This window comes from Ziziphus jujuba, chromosome 10 (assembly GCF_031755915.1).
Source record: "Ziziphus jujuba cultivar Dongzao chromosome 10, ASM3175591v1".
NCBI lineage: Eukaryota > Viridiplantae > Streptophyta > Magnoliopsida > Rosales > Rhamnaceae > Ziziphus > Ziziphus jujuba.
Window position 1 is genome coordinate 10919009 of NC_083388.1, and position 19359 is coordinate 10938367.

Here is a 19359-nt window from a genome sequence, read left to right on the forward strand (position 1 = left end):
GAGAACGAAAGAGAGAGAGATTATTAGCTTATCTTTTATATAACACTATTGTAAATCAAATGAAAAAAAAAAAATCAAAAGAAGTTGTAGGATTCTAAATATTAGTTTTCAAAATTTAAAAATTTTTCAAAAGAAGTTGTAGGCTTCCAAATATTAGTTTTCAAAATTTTAAAATTTTTCATTGAAATTTTTTAATACCAAGTTTAATATTTTTAAATAGATAACAGAAATGAAATTTTTTTTTAGTAAAATATGTAATGAAATATAGCAATAAAATTAAATAACTAAACATTAGTAAATATAAAGTATATAGTTAAAAGAAAAAAAAATAATTTATTTCTAAGAGAATTTAAATAATTTTATCTTGTAATAGTGAATGGAAGTTTTTTAAGAAAGGTAGGAGTAGAAGTTTTTTAAAAACAAATAAACCTATTTTAAAATAAAATTGTATCATACAAAAGCAATGCTTGTTTATTAAAAATGATGTGATAATATAAAATATATTATTATTTTATTAATTGAAAATATTAAAATATCATAAATGTAGATTTGGCTGGTGCAGCCATTCTATGGTCCACTTAAAAGTGAGTGATTGTCCATCCGAACTTAATCTGAATATTCATAAGTCCATTAATGTTCAATAACTTTGATAGTAATGGCTGGATCTACCACGACCTTTGATATCTCAACATTATTCATCAGATAAATGTAAAAAATAAATAAATAAATAAATAAAAACTTAGGAGGGATAAAAAATAAAAAAAATGCTGAAGTCGGGGGGTACTGTAGCAAAATCATAATCAATCGTTTCCTTAACCGCTAGGTCAACCGGAAGGAAGCATCTCTCAAGTTGAAATCTAAACCAAATTTACTTTGAACGAAAAGCTTGAAAAAAAGTACAATCTGGTGTACACACCACAAGACAGCAGCGTACGCAATCCACAAGTCATATTACAACACGCAAGCAACAGCGATCGCATGGGGTTTTTTGTGTGGACCACTTGTGAGTAAGCTTCCAATCTCTGGATTACGTGTCGAAATATGATTGGTTTAACCAATGTGGAGTCTGGTTGTTTTCATTGAGCCACTGTAGCAGAGGCAGACGGAAGCAGTTGAATCGCTCTTTGTTTTTGGGTCTCAGATTCCTCCTTGAGAATATAAGATTTGTCTTCCATAGCAACAACTTGGAAGCTTCAGATTGCTTTGCGCATACTCTTTCTCTCGTTTTCTTCTCTCTCGCAATTACAGAGAGAGAACCAAGCGAATTCAGCGTGAAGAAAATCAGGTAAAAACATTTTCTTATTTTTTCCATTTTCTTTTGGCATAAAAAAAAAAAATCGGTGCTTTATTGTTTTTGATTATCGTTCATTTTCGGATTTTGTTCTAACAGGGGTTAGGGTTTCTTTGTTTTCTGTTTGTGTTCCGAGAAAATTTCAGGTGGCGAGACTTGGATGAATCTCAATCTTTAAATCGTTTTGTTTTTTTCTTTTTTATTTGAGAGTTTTGATAAATATTCAATGGGGAAAGGAGGTGAGAACTATGGGAAAAAAGAGAGCATCGGCACCGAATCTTTGAATCGGGACCCGTTCCCTGCGTGGTCGAAGGACGTTCGCGAATGCGAAGAGAGATTCAAGGTGAATCGCGAACGAGGATTGTCGTCCGACCAAGTTGATAATCAGAGGAAGATCTATGGCTGGAACGAATTGGAGAAGCACGAGGGAGCTTCAATATTCAAGCTGATACTCGAGCAGTTCAACGACACTCTGGTGAGGATTCTATTGGCTGCCGCGGTTATTTCCTTTGTTCTTGCTTGGTACGATGGCGAGGAAGGCGGCGAGATGGAGATCACGGCGTTTGTGGAGCCGCTTGTTATCTTCTTGATCTTGATTGTGAATGCCATTGTGGGCATTTGGCAAGAAAGCAATGCCGAGAAAGCGTTAGAGGCTCTGAAAGAGATACAATCAGAGCACGCAACCGTGATTCGTGATGGTAAGAAAATTACGAATTTGCCATCCAAGGAGCTTGTTCCTGGTGATATTGTAGAATTGAGAGTTGGTGATAAGGTCCCTGCCGATATGAGGGTTTTGAGTTTGGTCAGCTCCACGGTTCGAGTTGAGCAAGGGTCGTTGACGGGAGAGAGTGAAGCTGTTAGCAAGACCGTTAAGGTTGTACCTGAAAATTCAGATATCCAGGGAAAGAAATGTATGGTTTTTGCAGGGACAACGATGGTAAGTGGGCATTGTTTTTGCTTGGTTACTCATACTGGGATGAATTCAGAAATAGGGAAGGTTCATGCCCATATCCATGAAGCATCACAGAGTGAGGAAGATACCCCTTTGAAGAAGAAGTTGAACGAATTCGGAGAGACTCTGACCTTCATAATAGGATTGATTTGTGCATTGGTTTGGCTTATTAATGTGAAGTACTTCCTGAGCTGGGAATATGTTGATGGGTGGCCCAAAAACTTTAAGTTTTCATTCGAGAAGTGTACTTATTACTTTGAGATTGCTGTGGCATTGGCTGTGGCAGCCATTCCTGAAGGTCTGCCGGCAGTTATCACAACTTGCTTGGCACTTGGTACACGGAAGATGGCTCAAAAGAATGCGCTTGTTCGTAGGTTGCCCAGCGTTGAGACTCTTGGTTGTACAACCGTGATATGTTCTGATAAGACGGGTACTTTGACTACCAACCAGATGGCTGTGGCAAAGCTTGTGGCAATTGGTTCAAGGGCTGGTACCCTCCGATCCTTTGATGTGGGTGGAACCACATATAATCCTTTTGATGGAAAGATTCATGGCTGGCCAGGAGCTCAAATGGATGCAAATCTTCAAACTGTTGCGAAGATTGCTGCAGTGTGTAATGATGCGGGTGTTGAACTTTCTGGAAATCATTATGTGGTCAATGGACTTCCGACTGAAGCAGCATTGAAGGTGAAATGGAACTCTAATTTCCTTTTTTTTTTTTTTTCTTTTTTTTTTTCAGAAACCATTATATAATTGTCCTTTTTCAATCAGTGTAAGGATAATCAAACAGGAGAATTGCCAGTTTAAACCTGTAAATTATATATTTATTGAAAAAAAAAAAAAAAACTTTATCATTTTTTGCACATAGCTGTGTTCTGTTAGTAGCTTTTTAACCTAAATTTGCTTTTTTTAATGGTGAAAACTCTATCTCTGTGCACTTGTTTTTAACATTTGTCCTAACTTTTCTGTGTGAAACTTCCCTGATTAGAGAACTCATGTTCTGGTACTTGTTTAAATGTTTTCTGTCGATTATGTTACGTAACTGCACTGCATCCATCAACATGCAGGTGACAAAGAAAATTTGACATCTGTATCTCTTTTGTCCATTTTATTCACTGTTTCAGGTTCTCGTTGAAAAAATGGGAATCCCTGAAGGGTTGGATTCTGGTTCATTATCAACTCGTGATGATGTACTACGTAAGTAGCTGCTTTTTAACCATTCATGTATCTTCTTGGATGCTTAAATGCTGTCTTCTGATAATAATTTTCTTTTGAAGGTTGTTCTCAAATCTGGAATGAAATTGAGCATCGGATTGCAACACTGGAGTTTGACCGTGATCGTAAATCCATGGGAGTCATTGTGAATTCTAAATCTGGAAAAAAGTCCTTGCTAGTCAAGGTATGTTCTCCTGTCTAGTAGGTTCACTTATTTTCAATTTTTTTTTTTTTTTAATTGCTTTAAGCTCAGGTGTAAATTAACCCAGGTATTGTTATGTTCATCTTCTTCTATTTATTTCAAAATCTCCTGTTTGAAAGCACGTATCACTTCTCATTACTTCTGTGTTATATATCCATTCTTTTTTTTTTTTTTTTTTTTTTCAAAATTTAGTGATTTTCTCAATTTAAATGATGCTTATTTCAACTAATGTGGCAGGGAGCGGTTGAAAATTTATTGGAACGAAGTTCATGTATACAGCTGGCTGATGGCAACATCGCAGTGCTGGATCAAAATTCAAAGGATCTTATCTTAGAAAGCCTTAAGGAAATGTCAACAAGTGCATTACGTTGCTTGGGTTTCGCATATAAGGAAGACCTGCCAGAGTTTGCAACGTATAACGGTGATGAAGACCATCCAGCTCATCAACTTTTACTTGATCCATTAAAGTATTCTTTAATTGAGAGTCAACTCATTTTTGTTGGTCTGGTTGGGCTAAGGGTGAGTTATCCCTGTATTCAGTTGCATTTTTGTGTATCATTATAAACTTTTGTTACTCTTGTCCCTAAGTGTTAGGCTAAAAGCAATTATATTGTTGTGAAAATTACAAAAATTTTGAAGGACCCTCCAAGAAAAGAGGTTCGTCAAGCTATTGAGGACTGCAAAGCTGCTGGAATCCGTGTAATGGTTATTACAGGCGACAACAAGAATACTGCTGAAGCTATTTGCCGAGAAATAGGTGTATTTGGACCTTTTGAAGATATCAGTTCCAGAAGTTTGACTGGAAAAGAATTCATGGAGATTCGTGATCAGAAAAATCATTTAAGACAGAGTGGAGGCCTATTATTCTCTAGGGCTGAACCAAGGCATAAACAGGACATAGTGAGATTGCTCAAAGACGATGGTGAAGTGGTTGCAATGACCGGTGATGGAGTAAATGATGCACCTGCCTTGAAATTGGCTGATATAGGGATTGCAATGGGCATTGCTGGGACAGAGGTATATTATATTCTTTCATTTTCTTTCTTCTAATGTAGAATTTGTGTTGATGTTTTGAAGAGGGAGCCCTTACAGTTAGCATGTTTGCATTTGCATGAAATGCACATGAGTAACAGGAATATAATCTTTACCAAGAGGAAACTACTGTTGGAGATGCATTTTCTGTATTGCTTCTGTCAGTCAACAATATTCTTTGTATTGTTCAACATTCAACAATTATTAACATCTTTTGTTAGTTCTCAAGAGTGACTACATGTGTTTGCCAATATAACCTATTGTTGCAAGTTAGTTCTCTGTTCTTACATGTATGAACCCAACATGGTTTAGCATCACCTGTTGAATTCTGCTGTATGGAGAATAATAAGTTTTGGGGTCTTGTTGCTTCCTATCTATATTTATTTTGCCTTTTGTCCCTGTACATTCTTCAACTTAAACCATTCAATCCATGCATGCTATCAAAGCTATAAAGATAAACTTTTTTTTTTTTTTTTTGGGTAACTTCATGATGCCATTGATGTCTAATATCTTTGGGTTGTTTTTGTCACTCGCGATCCACTGATTGCAGGTTGCTAAAGAGGCCTCTGACATGGTGTTAGCGGATGACAATTTCAGCACAATAGTTGCTGCTGTTGGTGAAGGAAGATCTATTTACAACAACATGAAGGCTTTTATCAGGTTTGGTTCCTTTCCATCAATTTGACAAGTGGGATCCTTTCTTTCTAGTATGGTGCATATGTTCCTCCCTATAGGGGTTAAATCACAGAATTACCTATATGGGCATAATGATTATTTCTTTTTATTTTATATGTTGTTTTTGCCTGTAATGGAGTGTTTCAATGGGGTCAGGCCCCCCTATCTACAGAAGACTCAGTACGCCAATCCCATCTAATCCCATAATACGGTTAGCCAATAAGGATGCTAAATTGTATTTTTTGGTTGGCTCAAACATCAGCTTCTGAACACATGTAGAAGCCCTTGATTCACAATTATTTTTTTGTGGCCAACTTGCATGCTGAATTTGTGTTCCCGTTTTGGGCTCAAAACTTTTAGAACTTGCGTTCATAGCATTACTAGCTCAAGATGGGAGGTGGTCTGCATATTCTTTATAATGTATTGAGTAATAGATTAAAATGATTATTCATGATTCTTTCATCTACAAGGGCATTACAGCTCTGTATGGATAGTTATGGCTAAATTATACTGCTATACTTGCTTGCCTATCCTGGTGTTTCCTGAGCAGAACTGTTAAAATCACATCTGGCTTGAATGTCTAATCTCGTAGATTTATATTAATTTTTATTCCTTAGTGGATTATCAAATGCCCTCCTTAATTAAAAACATTGTAATTATTGTTTTGTCAATTTCTTGGCCATAATTTTTCCCTGCCTATAATATATCTGCAGGTACATGATTTCCTCAAATATTGGTGAAGTGGCTTCAATATTTTTAACGGCTGCTCTAGGTATTCCAGAGGGCATGATACCTGTACAGCTTCTCTGGGTGAATCTTGTTACTGATGGACCCCCTGCAACTGCTTTGGGATTCAATCCTCCAGACAAAGATATAATGCGAAAGCCTCCTAGAAGAAGTGATGACTCCTTGATAACGGCTTGGATTTTGTTTCGATATCTGGTGAGCACTACTTTTACATCTCAGTGTAGAACATAACTCCCATGCGCTCTCAATAAGATGCTTAACTATAAAATCCTCGACCTATCTCAGGTTATTGGACTGTATGTTGGAATAGCTACAGTTGGGATATTTATCATCTGGTACACACATGACTCATTTTTGGGCATTGACTTGAGTGGAGATGGTCATAGTCTTGTCACCTATTCTCAACTTGCAAACTGGGGTCAATGCTCCTCTTGGGAGGGTTTTTCAGTGTCTCCCTTCACGGCGGGGGATCAGGTGTTCAATTTCGATGCAAGCCCATGTGAGTACTTCCAGTCTGGAAAAATTAAAGCTTCCACTCTCTCCCTCTCAGTTTTGGTTGCCATTGAGATGTTCAACTCACTTAACGCCTTATCTGAGGATGGGAGCCTATTGACAATGCCCCCTTGGGTTAATCCATGGCTGCTTCTGGCCATGTCGGTCTCCTTTGGCTTGCACTTTCTGATCCTCTATGTGCCATTCCTTGCACAAGTATTCAACATTGTCCCTCTCAGCCTAAATGAGTGGCTCCTGGTGCTGGCAGTCTCATTTCCCGTGATTTTAATTGATGAGATACTCAAGTTTGTTGGTAGATGTACAAGTGGGTTGAGGAATCCTCGTGCAAGGAAAACTTCAAAGCACAAATCTGAGTGAATGTGAAGCTTTTGAACCTGGAGAACACTATTACTAAAGAACCCAGGTGTGAAGTTAATCCTGGAACCTACTGTAACCTTCATTCTTTTAAATCTGTGGGGGTTGAACTGGACTTTGGCCATCTAATTAGATTCCTTAAAGAGAATTCTACAGTAGAACTTGCTGATGGGTTAGTTTTTTCTCCGTTATTAATTTTGGGAGTCTAATCTTCCATGTAATTTGAAATAGATTATTGAAATTAGCCCTAATGAAATAGGTACATTTTCTTTAGTCATGGTTTTAATACAACTGATATTTAGGTGCAACGTTGTCTTTTATGGTAACATTTCTTTTGTTTTTTTGGGTGAAATGTCTTTGATGTTAGCATAATTTTGAAGAAAAATGAACCTTGCGTACGTTGACATGGTTTCTTCTGATAACGTTTATTAAATTTCTAGGTGAGCCAATTCTAATCCTAGAGCAAAAAGGGCAAAAAAAACAAAATGGAGTGTACCATACCGTATTTCGCATTTTCTTTTGGTCGGCTTTTTTTTACATTTACCCTCTAAATTCTAATTTGCAATGTTGGTCCTTATTTTTAACTTTCCATGCAAAAATTGGGAGCAAGTGCAACTTTGGTAAAAACTTTGGTGCGAGTGGTATCAAATTAGTTACCAATTAATATGACTGTATATTACGTATAACTTAGATATAGTTTTTGTATATAATTTAAATATAGTTTTTTCTCTTCTTCTTCTTCTTTTTTTTTTTTTTTTTTTTTTTTTTTTTAAGTGCTACTATATAACTTGGCAATAGTCTCCTCTCCCCTAAATCGTAATTTGAAAAAGAAAAAAAAAATAGATAGTTTTTTATTTGAAAAGAAAATACTTATATATAGTTAGAATGATTCTAGAGATGCTTCTGTATCCGTCAAGTGATTAAATATTAATGTTTTATTGATTTATATTTAATTATATTTATGTCTACAAAATCATTTATTTATTTACATTTTGGTTATTAATTTCAACTAATCAATTAATAATGTATCATATTGTTATATCATTTTGATAAATATATTGACTTTTTAATCCCTTTCAAGCAAGAAGTGAATTGTTAAATACATAGTCAAACTCAATCATTTAATCATTTAGTAAATAATTGGGTATTTTTATCATCGTTGTTACAATAATATCAATAATAAAAAATAATAATATTAAGAGATACCAAAATATAACTTTAAAAAATATTCTTATTTTATTAGTTTATATTTTATTTTATTTATTTTATTTTTTGAAAGCTAGTTTATATTTTAGTTATATTTATATATTTACAATACTCTAGCATTACTCGACAAAAAATATATATTCTTTTTTTTTTGGGTCAAAAATATTTACAAGCGATAAAAAAATCTAAAAAAAAATTATATTTTCGTATAAAAATTGTGTTTAAAAATTAAACTGAGTATTAAAATTTTTATTTTTTTTAAAGAATACAAATTAAATAAATATTAAAGATTTAAAAATGTATATTTATGCCACAAATAATAAAAAATAATAATTTGTTATGATAAAATATAAAAATTTTGGAACGAAGGTAAATTAATCCAGTTAAAAGACTTTAAACTATAGCAGAGTGGAGCAAGATTTAACGTCTCGTCATTCATCTTAAATAAAAGAAATAAATAAATAAATAAATAAAAGTCACCTTCTTAAATATAATATAATTTTTTTAAATGAAATATCGTAGCAGTGGAAGCTTCAAAACAATTTCGCTTGGTCAACATTTTTGTCCCTGCACAATTACAGAGGCAACTAAAAAGCAAATATATAAAGCAATTTACTAAGCGGGAGAAAATTTGATACAATTCCAGACTTTTGCCATTTTTTTGCACCGGAGATCGGTGCTTTTTCGGTTTCGAATATTGTACGCTTTCCGATGTTAAAAGACTTATTCTGATAAGGAGCTAGGGTTTCGTTTTTCTGTTCGTCTCCCGAGAAAGTCTTCAGGCGGCGAGAATAAAACGAGTCCCGCTGTTGAGTCTGCTTTTCTTCCAAGAATTTTTCAATGGGGAAAGGAGGGCAGAACTATGGGAAAAAGGAGAGCATCGGCACCGAATCTTCGAATCGGGACCCGTTCCTTGCGTGGTCGAAGGACGTTCGAGAATGCGAAGAGAGATTCAAGGTGAATCGCGAACGAGGATTGTCGTCCGACCAAGTTGAAAATCAGAGGAAGATCTATGGCTGGAACGAATTGGAGAAGCACGAGGGAGCTTCAATATTCAAGCTGATACTTGAGCAGTTCAACGATACTCTGGTGAGGATTCTATTGGCTGCCGCGGTTATTTCCTTTGTTCTTGCTTGGTACGATGGTGAGGAAGGCGGCGAGATGGAGATCACGGCGTTTGTGGAGCCGCTTGTTATCTTCTTGATCTTGATTGTGAATGCCATTGTGGGCATTTGGCAAGAAAGCAATGCCGAGAAAGCGTTAGAGGCTCTGAAAGAGATACAATCAGAGCACGCAACCGTGATTCGTGATGGTAAGAAAATTACGAATTTGCCATCCAAGGAGCTTGTTCCTGGTGATATTGTAGAATTGAGAGTTGGTGATAAGGTCCCTGCCGATATGAGGGTTTTGAGTTTGGTCAGCTCCACGGTTCGAGTTGAGCAAGGGTCGTTGACGGGAGAGAGTGAAGCTGTTAGCAAGACCGTTAAGGTTGTACCTGAAAATTCAGATATCCAGGGAAAGAAATGTATGGTTTTTGCAGGGACAACGATGGTAAGTGGGCATTGTTTTTGCTTGGTTACTCATACTGGGATGAATTCCGAAATAGGGAAGGTTCATTCCCATATCCATGAAGCATCACAGATTGAGGAAGATACCCCTTTGAAGAAGAAGTTGAACGAATTCGGAGAGACTCTGACCGTCATAATAGGATTGATTTGTGCATTGGTTTGGCTTATTAATGTGAAGTACTTCCTGAGCTGGGAATATGTTGATGGGTGGCCCAAAAACTTTAAGTTTTCATTCGAGAAGTGTACTTATTACTTTGAGATTGCTGTGGCATTGGCTGTGGCAGCCATTCCTGAAGGTCTGCCGGCAGTTATCACAACTTGCTTGGCACTTGGTACACGGAAGATGGCTCAAAAGAATGCGCTTGTTCGTAAGTTGCCCAGCGTTGAGACTCTTGGTTGTACAACCGTGATCTGTTCTGATAAGACGGGTACTTTGACTACCAACCAGATGGCTGTGGCAAAACTTGTTGCCATTGGTTCAAGGGCTGGCACTCTACGATCCTTTGACGTGGATGGGACCACATTTAATCCTTTTGATGGAAAGATTCATGGCTGGCCAGGAGCTCAAATGGATGCAAATCTTCAAATGGTTGCGAAGATTGCTGCAGTGTGTAACGATGCTGGTGTTGAACTTTCTGGGAATCAATATGTGGTCAACGGACTTCCCACTGAGGCAGCGTTGAAGGTGAATCAAACACTAATTTGCCCCCTTTTTTTCCTTTTTTTTTTAAAAAAACTTGATTATTGTAGGTAACATAGTAGAATAGTCCTTTTCCCAATCAAGTTCATGCGTAACTAAACAAGGGAATTACCAGTATAAACTGTGGGTTATATAAAACACAGCATTGTTTTTGGCCCCTAGTAGGTTTTTTAAAGTAAGATTATGCCTCTTAAGGTAAGATTATGCCTCTTAAGGTACCACCTAAATTTGCATTTGTCAATAATAAAGGCTCTTGCTTTGTACAGTTGTTTATTACATTTGTTGTATCTGATGTTTGTGAAACTTCCCTGAGTGAAGTTCTGATGTTTGCTACTTTTTAAAGTTTTCTGTCAACTACATGTTGTTTGTTAGCGCACTACACAGAAACCACCAAAATGTAGTTGTCTAAGAAAATTTGTCATTTTTCTCTTTTTTGTTCATTTCCTTCGTTGTTTCAGGTTCTTGTTGAAAAAATGGGACTTCCTGAAGGGTTGGATTCTGGTACATCTTTAGCTCATGGTGATGTACTACGTAAGTGCGTGCATTTTTTGTCATTCATCATTTCATGTATTTTCTTGGGTGCTGAAATGTCGTTTTCTGATTATAATATTCCTTTTAAGGTTGTTCACAAATATGGAATAAAGTTGAGCATAGGATTGCAACTCTGGAGTTTGACCGTGATCGTAAATCCATGGGAGTCATTGTGAATTCTGACTCTGGAAAAAAGTCCTTGCTAGTCAAGGTATTTTCTCCTGTCTAGTAGGCTCACTTATTTTAACATTTCTTTTTCTTTTTTTTTTCTTTTTTTTTTTTTAAGTTACTATACGCTCAGATGTAACCACTCCACTTATTATCATGTTCATCTTCTATTTATTTCTTATTTTATTTACCCATGTCGAATTATTGAACTTACTGTTTGAAGACACAGAGTGCTGCCCATTACTTCTGAGTTTACAGTTTAGTGCTTATCTTTTTTTTTTTTTAAATGCTGCTTGATTCAATTAATATGACAGGGAGCAGTTGAAAATATATTGGAAAGGAGTTCATTCATACAGCTGGGTGATGGCAACATCGTAGAGTTGGACCAAAATTCGAAGGATCTTATCTTAGAATGTCTTCAGGAAATATCAACAAGTGCATTACGTTGCTTGGGTTTTTCTTACAAGGAAGACCTACCAGAGTTTGCGACCTATAATGGTGATGAAGACCATCCAGCTCATCAACTTTTACTTGATCCATCAAATTATTCTAAAATTGAAAGCCAACTCATTTTTGTTGGTCTGGTTGGGCTAAGGGTGAGTTATCCCTGTATTCAGTTGCATTTTGGTGTATCATTATGAACTTTTGTTACTCTTGTCCCTAACTGTTAGGCTAATATCAATTATATTGTTGTGAAAATTACAAAAATTTTGAAGGACCCTCCAAGAAAAGAGGTTCGTCAAGCTATTGAGGACTGCAAAGCTGCTGGAATCCGTGTAATGGTTATTACAGGCGACAACAAGAATACTGCTGAAGCTATTTGCCGAGAAATAGGTGTATTTGGACCTTTTGAAGATATCAGTTCCAGAAGTTTGACTGGAAAAGAATTCATGGAGATTCTTGATCAGAAAAATCATTTAAGACAGAGTGGAGGCCTATTAGTCTCTAGGGCTGAACCAAGGCATAAACAGGACATAGTGAGATTGCTCAAAGACGATGGTGAAGTGGTTGCAATGACCGGTGATGGAGTAAATGATGCACCTGCCTTGAAATTGGCTGATATAGGGATTGCAATGGGCATTGCTGGCACAGAGGTATTATCTTTTTTCATTTTCTTTCTATTACTGGAAAATTGTTTTTGGATGTTATGATGAGGGAGACCTTGCAGATAGGCATGTTATGCATGAAATGCCCATGAACAGCAGGAATTTAGTCTTACCAAGAGGAAACTAATTCTTTTAGAGATGCATATGGTGTATAGTCGCTTAATCAACATGATTTGGTTGTTACATTTCTTTGCAAGAGCAATTTGTTGGGGATGCCAAAATAAGATCCTATTGGTTGCAAGTTCCTGCATATGGTGTAATTAGCATATTGATTAGTTCCTATATGTATTTACACATCATTGGGTTTGTATCAACCGTTGAATTTTTGCCTCTTGTTATCTTGTGGCCGTGTGTTGAAGATATAAGTTTTGAGGTCTCATCCTGCTTCCTCTGTGCAGATGTGTTCATCTTGTCTTTATCCTTGTATATCATTCAACTTACAATCTGCGCATACAGATGCTTTAAGCATAAACATTCTTATTGTACTTGAAAAGCCATTTACGTCTCATAGATATGTCTATGGGTGCTTTTCCTGTTTTGTTTTCATCACTCCTGATCCACTCATTGCAGGTGGCAAAGGAAGCCTCTGACATGGTGTTGGCGGATGACAATTTCAGCACTATAGTTGCTGCTGTTGGTGAAGGAAGATCTATTTACAACAACATGAAGGCTTTCATCAGGTTTTCTTCTTTCCATCTAATGTAATTAAATGTATTTGTGGGGTCCTTTCTTTATGGTTAGGACTTAGGAGTAGAACTTCTTCCCTTTGGGGGTTAAATCGCATAAATTACCTATATTGGCAATTTGGCATCATGGATATTTTTTTTTAGTTGCTGCATGTTTTGACTGGAATGGAGTGTTTCAAAGTGGCCAGGGCCCCATATATACAGAATACGTAGAACATAGACATAGAATTTCATGGAGCTCAATTACCATATTTGTTTACGGCTGTTAAATTCCACCCATCCCACTGAATCCCCTAAGATGGTTAGCCAAACAGAACTTCGCTTTAGAGGTTAAATCGAATAATTTACCTATACTGGCAATTTGGCATCATGGATATTTCTTTTATTTGCTGCATTTTTTGACTGGAATGGAGTGTTTCAATGGGCCTAGGCCCCATAAATACAGAATACTTGGAACATAAACATAAAAATTCATGGAGCGCAGTTGCCATATTTGTTTATGGCTGTTAAATTCCCATCCCAGTTAGCCATTTTATTATATTGTTGACTCAAACATCAGATTGTGAATACTTGTAGCCACCCTTGACTCCACATAATCTCGTGAGATTCCTTGCATGACAAATCTGCATTTACATTTTGGGCTTAGCATCTGTAAAACTTTTGTTCTAGCATTATTAGTTTAGGATTTGGAAATAGGACTGCATAATATGTGTAATGTACTAAATGTGGATGAAAATGACTTTATTAGTGATGGCTGCCATCATACAGGAGCATTACACACATGAATTGATAGTCGTTGCAAAATTCTACTACTATACTTGTCAAAGCAGCCTGATCTTTCCCTACCAGAATTGTTAAAATCACATCTGGCTGTAAATTTTATCCCAAATTTTTGTTTATTTATTTCGTTATGAAGGATTTTCAAATGTTCCTTCAATTCAAAGCATTGAAATTACTGTTTTGTCAATGCCTCACCACCCTCTTCCCTACTAAATTGGCAGGTACATGATTTCATCTAATATTGGTGAAGTGGCTTCAATATTTTTAACTGCTGCTCTGGGTATTCCAGAGGGCATGATACCTGTTCAGCTTCTCTGGGTGAATCTGGTTACTGATGGACCCCCAGCTACCGCTTTGGGATTCAATCCTCCAGACAAAGATATAATGAGAAAGCCCCCTAGAAGAAGTGATGACTCGTTGATAACTCCTTGGATCTTGTTTCGCTATCTGGTAGGGACCAATTGTTCATATGTTTTTAATTGTGGAACAGAACTTCCATACACTCTTAGTAAAACGATTTTCCTTTTTGGGTAAGACACTTAATTATAATCCTCAACCTATCTCAGGTTATTGGTCTCTATGTTGGAATAGCTACAGTTGGGATCTTCATCATCTGGTACACACATGACTCATTTTTGGGCATCGACTTGAGTGGTGATGGTCATAGTCTCGTCACCTATTCTCAACTTGCAAACTGGGGTCAGTGCTCCTCTTGGGAGGGTTTTTCAGTGTCTCCCTTCACAGCTGGGGATCAGGTGTTCAACTTTGATGCAAACCCGTGTGAGTACTTCCAGTCCGGCAAAATTAAAGCTTCCACTCTCTCCCTCTCAGTTTTGGTTGCCATTGAGATGTTCAACTCACTTAACGCCTTATCCGAAGATGGGAGCCTATTGACGATGCCCCCTTGGGTTAATCCATGGCTGCTTCTGGCCATGTCGGTCTCCTTTGGCTTGCACTTTTTGATCCTCTATGTGCCATTCCTTGCACAAGTATTCAACATTGTCCCTCTCAGCCTCAATGAATGGCTCCTTGTGCTGGCAGTGGCTTTTCCGGTGATTCTAATTGATGAGATGCTCAAGTTTGTTGGGAGGTGTACAAGTGGATTGCAGTTTTCTGGTGCAAGCAGAACTTCAAAGCAGAAATCAGAGTGAGCACCCAGTTTGAGGCCGGAGAACACTATAACAAAAGAATCTCAATGGGTTTGAAGTTAATCCGGGATTCTGCTGTAACCTTCATGTTTTTTAAATCTGTGAGGGTTGATTTGGACTTGGGAGATTTTAGTAAAAATTTTGATCACCAACACACACGTGTTAAAAAGGTGAAAACTTTTTAAAGAATATAAGAAATTATTAATTCTAGTTTGAAATCCCTTATGAAAGGGACACCATTTTGTTGGAATGAAAATGCAGAAAGCATTTTGATTTGTCTACTTTTTTGGTTAAAATTTTTGGGTATCCGGTATTTTAAGAATTGTAATTTTCATAAATTGACTTGAAATTTAGATACTCTGTAATTTTGAAATTAATATGCTAGAAAATTGATTTCTTTCGGAATTTCAACTGGAATTGGTATACGACTGGGTATCATTCTCAGAATCCAAGCATTTGTGTTATAACTTCAAATTAAATTTTGGCGAATTTAATCTCAATTAAATTGGGATTTTCTCTTTCATTCAACAATTAGGTATTTTAATTGAACTGAACGGCCATAGTCAATCAAAGCAATCTGCATCACCGTTGTTTCATTTTCATTTTCATTTTCATCTTTCTGCCATTGATAAACCTATTCCATGTACCCCATTTCAACCATACCGGTACAATTCAGTGAGTGGTGGTTTGTATGGCCACACGCAATGATTCTGAAAAGGTAGTGACAAGGGTTTGAAGCAAGACTTCAATGACTGATGGATTGTCTTCCTTCTATTTTTGTTACAAAGTTATAACCATGCCTCTTGCATGGATCTTTAATCAAATATAAATTTTGGTGACGAAGATGACTCTTGGTCTTTTTAAATTTTTTATGTATTTTTATTTTATTTATTTGAAAGAGAATTTTGTGCCTTTTAGAGAACTCAATGAAAACTAATTTGATATTTACCCAAACAATGCGATTGTATTCTTTGTTCATATACATTGGTAGCTAAAGCCATGGCCCATAAGCTTGCAATTGACCATCCAATCCAAAATAACTTAAATTTTGTTGATATCGAAGATGATGTTTGTGGTAATTAATAAGTCGCTTCATAATCAGCAACTATTGTTCAAATTCTATTAAAAATATTGTATGTTTTAAATGGTCCATTTTTGAAAAATAATGCAAGTCGCTCTTCCTACTTCCATGAATCAAGTATATTTTCTACCCATAATATTGCTAAACATGCCTCATCAAAAAAAAAAAAAAAAAGGGGCCAAATGTGCATTGTTTTTTTTTTATTTTTCTTTTGGTACTACCATTCCAATCAGGAAAATATTAATTTTCCTTTCAAAATTTTAATATAAAAGAAAATTAAATTAAAAGCCACAACTAAAATTTGCATAACAGACAACAAAACACAAAACGATCTTTGAAATTAGCCACCTGGCATTATTATCAGCAACGAGAAATTCACCTTTGGGCATTGCGCAAATAATGTAATAGATTTGGTTATACTTATGCCAAAATGAATCCCAGTATTGCAAACGCTGAATACGAAAAAATTTTCAGACCAACATGAAAACCCAAATTAAAATCTACGCACCTTTACTTTTGCGTTTCAGACAAAAACTACGCATAATAACCAATTTAAATATATATATATATAGAAAAAAAACAGAAAATAAAAGTATAAAATAAAATGAAAAGCCTAAAATTTGGAGAAATTACAGCACGAAATTCTTATAAATCTTAGAGAATTGCAATTCAAAGATTGAATTACACCCAAGAAAAAAAAAAAACTATAAAACCACAAAATGATCTAAAAACCTGAAGATGCTAAATGAACTAGTAATTACAAACAAAACCCAAAAAAAAAAAAACTAATCTTAAAAAAACCCAGGTCCCAAACATTTTTTCCCAGATCTTTCTTGACAGCAAGACTTTTAAGCTCAATAACCCTAACCCCCAAATCCATACAGAGTCCTACCCTGCCTCTTGAGTGCATAAACAACATCCATGGCAGTCACCGTCTTCCTCCTAGCGTGCTCAGTGTACGTGACAGCGTCACGAATCACGTTCTCAAGGAAGATCTTGAGAACCCCACGAGTCTCCTCGTAGATCAGACCACTTATACGCTTCACACCACCTCTACGAGCAAGACGACGAATGGCAGGCTTCGTAATTCCTTGAATGTTATCCCGGAGGACCTTACGGTGACGTTTCGCACCACCTTTTCCCAATCCCTTGCCTCCTTTTCCACGGCCCGACATTTTCAACCACTTGGAATATCAAAAATCTGAGCGCCAAAAGATAATCAGAAATCGCTAAAAGAAAAATTCAAAAGAAGAAGACGATGAAGAAATACAAAATAAAGAAAAAAACAGAAACAGTAATTTCAAATACCCTTTTTTCTGAATTTTGCGGAGATTTGGAACTGAAGACTTCGGTTATGCTTTTTCACAAACCTGCAAACGTTTTCTGGTGGTATTTATAGTTGGAGATTGAGTTTTGGGAATTGGCGTCGATCCGAATGTAACTTTGGAGGAGGATTTTAGACCGTCAATGGTATTGAATCAACGGTCCCGATGATCAAGATGTGTGGCACGGATCCGTGACGTGGAGAAGCTGAGTGGTAGTTTTTTAGCCCCTTTTTTTTTTTTTTTTTTTGTGTTTCTTTTCCGGAAGGTGTTTTGTTTTTGGAATTTTTTATTTTATTTTATTTTATTTTTTTCCTTGTGAAAGATTGAGCGGGATGTTTGGCGGGTTACGGAAACCTGTTGGCTCCAAACCCATGTCATTATGAAATCAAACCCAATTTGCGATCCATGTCTTTCAATTTCTTGGCCCGATTCTTTGGGTTGTATAATTCATGCCCATATCGTGTTCCGAAACCTAATTGCCCTAATCCCCAAGGGAATTAATATTTGTAATGGAAGGTTGAACTCCAAAAAAGGTATTATAGGCAAAAATAAATAAATAAAATTAAAAACACCTTATATTTTTATTTTTCTCTTTCACTAATACTTTATTTTTGGAAGCAATACATCTTTTTTTTTTTTTTTTTTTTTGGGATTACAATACAATTCTAATATAAAGGAAAGGCACAAAGGTGACTCGAACACCAACTTTAAGGGTGTAGGTGTGAAAGACAATACTATTCCACCAATCTTACCAAATCATTAATATAGAGCCAATAAATTTATTTACCAAAATTTAATACCAAATTGTAAAGACTTTATTTTATGAGTTAATGCTAGAGTAACCAAATAAATGTATTAAAAGCTGTATTGTCATATGTTAATATTTTATTATTAACATATTATTATAATCTAGTTATAGATAAGAAAATTCTTTAAAAGATAAATGTTACTAAATATAAGTCAATTAAATATTGATACATGATCCTTAATATATATCTTGGTATATTTATTTGGTACCTTTAATATTATTAGTATTTTATTAATAAATAAATTTCATTTGTGCTAGGATAATTCCCTAGAGAAATAGTAGTTTATACCATTAGGTTGTCCCTACAATGAAAGAGAATAGTGTTAGAGATACGAAATTTTTGTAATCAAATTATATAGCTACATATTAGTGGATGAAATTTTTATGTAAATTGATAAATGTATGGATGAACATTTAAATGGATGAGTGAAATTCAACACAAGTCAATAAAACTCAATTTATATATAGTTTTATTATTTGTCCCAATGATGATAATTGTTAATGGCATCTTTATTATAAGGCAACTATTAATTGGCACTATTTAATTATATATTTTTTGTTTTTGAAATTCTAATTTAAAAAAGCAAATATTTGTTTTTATCATAATTTAAATTGCTAAATAGCACATGAATTTGATAATTATCAGCGGTGAAAAATAATATTTTTCATTTATACAATAATAAACCTTGTTTATTTTTAGAGATATTGACACTGGTGCACTTTAAACTACTCACGCTTCGATACTTTGCACCAAATATTTTGTTTTAAAATATTCCGTGCCCTAAACTTTGATTTTCTTTACATCATTGCACCTATCTCTTTGTTTATTTATTTTTTATTATTTTTTTTTTTGGGGTCAACTTTTTAACAGATGCGCCACATGGTTTACACAAGTAGCAAAAACTGAAAGTATGAAGTGCAATTTTATATAATTTAGGGTGTAAAATATAAAAATTTTAAAATAAAAAATTAACTTAAATACAAAAAATTATTAACTGATACTATTACATTTTAAAGAATAAATAAGGACAAATAAAAAATTTGAACATGCTAATAACAAATATTTTTTTTGAAAAAGTAAAAACTTTATAAAAAAAATATAGAGTAGAAAATCTTATAAGTATCATTTTTCTAAATAAATATAATTAAAAAATACATAAAATAAACAAAACAATATATTTTATAATAATAATTTTCAATTTTTTAGATTTTATAAATATCTTGTTGCTTCTTTTATGGGTCTTTTCCTTTTATTTAGAAATCTTATAATA

At 35.2% G+C, this 19359-nt stretch overlaps 3 protein-coding genes across 3 annotated transcripts; 2 read left to right on the top strand and 1 right to left on the bottom strand.

The window, feature by feature from the left end:
- Positions 1-1123: 1123 nt before the first annotated feature.
- LOC107434807 (calcium-transporting ATPase 1, endoplasmic reticulum-type) lies at positions 1124-7254 on the top strand. The gene is made up of 9 exons (XM_016046289.4): positions 1124-1285; positions 1438-2930; positions 3368-3440; positions 3521-3642; positions 3898-4179; positions 4300-4677; positions 5243-5352; positions 6081-6309; positions 6400-7254. The coding sequence occupies exons 2-9, from the start codon at positions 1518-1520 to the stop codon at positions 6982-6984; spliced, it is 3192 nt and encodes a 1063-aa protein (XP_015901775.3). The 5' UTR covers positions 1124-1285; positions 1438-1517; the 3' UTR covers positions 6985-7254.
- A 1463-nt stretch (positions 7255-8717) lies between these two features.
- LOC107434804 (calcium-transporting ATPase 1, endoplasmic reticulum-type) lies at positions 8718-15155 on the top strand. The gene is made up of 8 exons (XM_048468203.2): positions 8718-10440; positions 10914-10986; positions 11076-11197; positions 11469-11750; positions 11871-12248; positions 12831-12940; positions 13948-14176; positions 14293-15155. Exons 1-8 carry the CDS (start codon positions 9028-9030, stop codon positions 14875-14877), a joined length of 3192 nt encoding a protein of 1063 aa, XP_048324160.2. The 5' UTR covers positions 8718-9027; the 3' UTR covers positions 14878-15155.
- Positions 15156-16542: 1387 nt separating this feature from the next.
- Positions 16543-17422, bottom strand: LOC107434809 (histone H4). Its single transcript, XM_016046291.4, has 2 exons — positions 17264-17422; positions 16543-17156 (listed from the first exon to the last, which is right to left on the bottom strand). The coding sequence occupies exon 2, from the start codon at positions 17128-17130 to the stop codon at positions 16819-16821; it is 312 nt and encodes a 103-aa protein (XP_015901777.1). The 5' UTR covers positions 17131-17156; positions 17264-17422; the 3' UTR covers positions 16543-16818.
- Positions 17423-19359: the final 1937 nt, after the last annotated feature.

What these genes read in the sequence shown, in the direction of transcription:
- LOC107434807 (XM_016046289.4), top strand. Translation starts at nt 1,518, where the DNA reads ATGGGGAAAGGAGGTGAGAACTATGGGAAAAAAGAGAGCATCGGCACC. An exon ending in AACTCGTGATGATGTACTAC is followed by an intron (nt 3,441 to 3,520) that starts GTAAGTAGCTGC and finishes TTTCTTTTGAAG; the next exon opens with GTTGTTCTCAAATCTGGAAT. An exon ending in GGATTTTGTTTCGATATCTG is followed by an intron (nt 6,310 to 6,399) that starts GTGAGCACTACT and finishes GACCTATCTCAG; the next exon opens with GTTATTGGACTGTATGTTGG.
- LOC107434804 (XM_048468203.2), top strand. Translation starts at nt 9,028, where the DNA reads ATGGGGAAAGGAGGGCAGAACTATGGGAAAAAGGAGAGCATCGGCACC. An exon ending in AGCTCATGGTGATGTACTAC is followed by an intron (nt 10,987 to 11,075) that starts GTAAGTGCGTGC and finishes ATTCCTTTTAAG; the next exon opens with GTTGTTCACAAATATGGAAT. An exon ending in TTGGTCTGGTTGGGCTAAGG is followed by an intron (nt 11,751 to 11,870) that starts GTGAGTTATCCC and finishes AAAATTTTGAAG; the next exon opens with GACCCTCCAAGAAAAGAGGT.
- LOC107434809 (XM_016046291.4), bottom strand. Translation starts at nt 17,130, where the DNA reads ATGTCGGGCCGTGGAAAAGGAGGCAAGGGATTGGGAAAAGGTGGTGCG.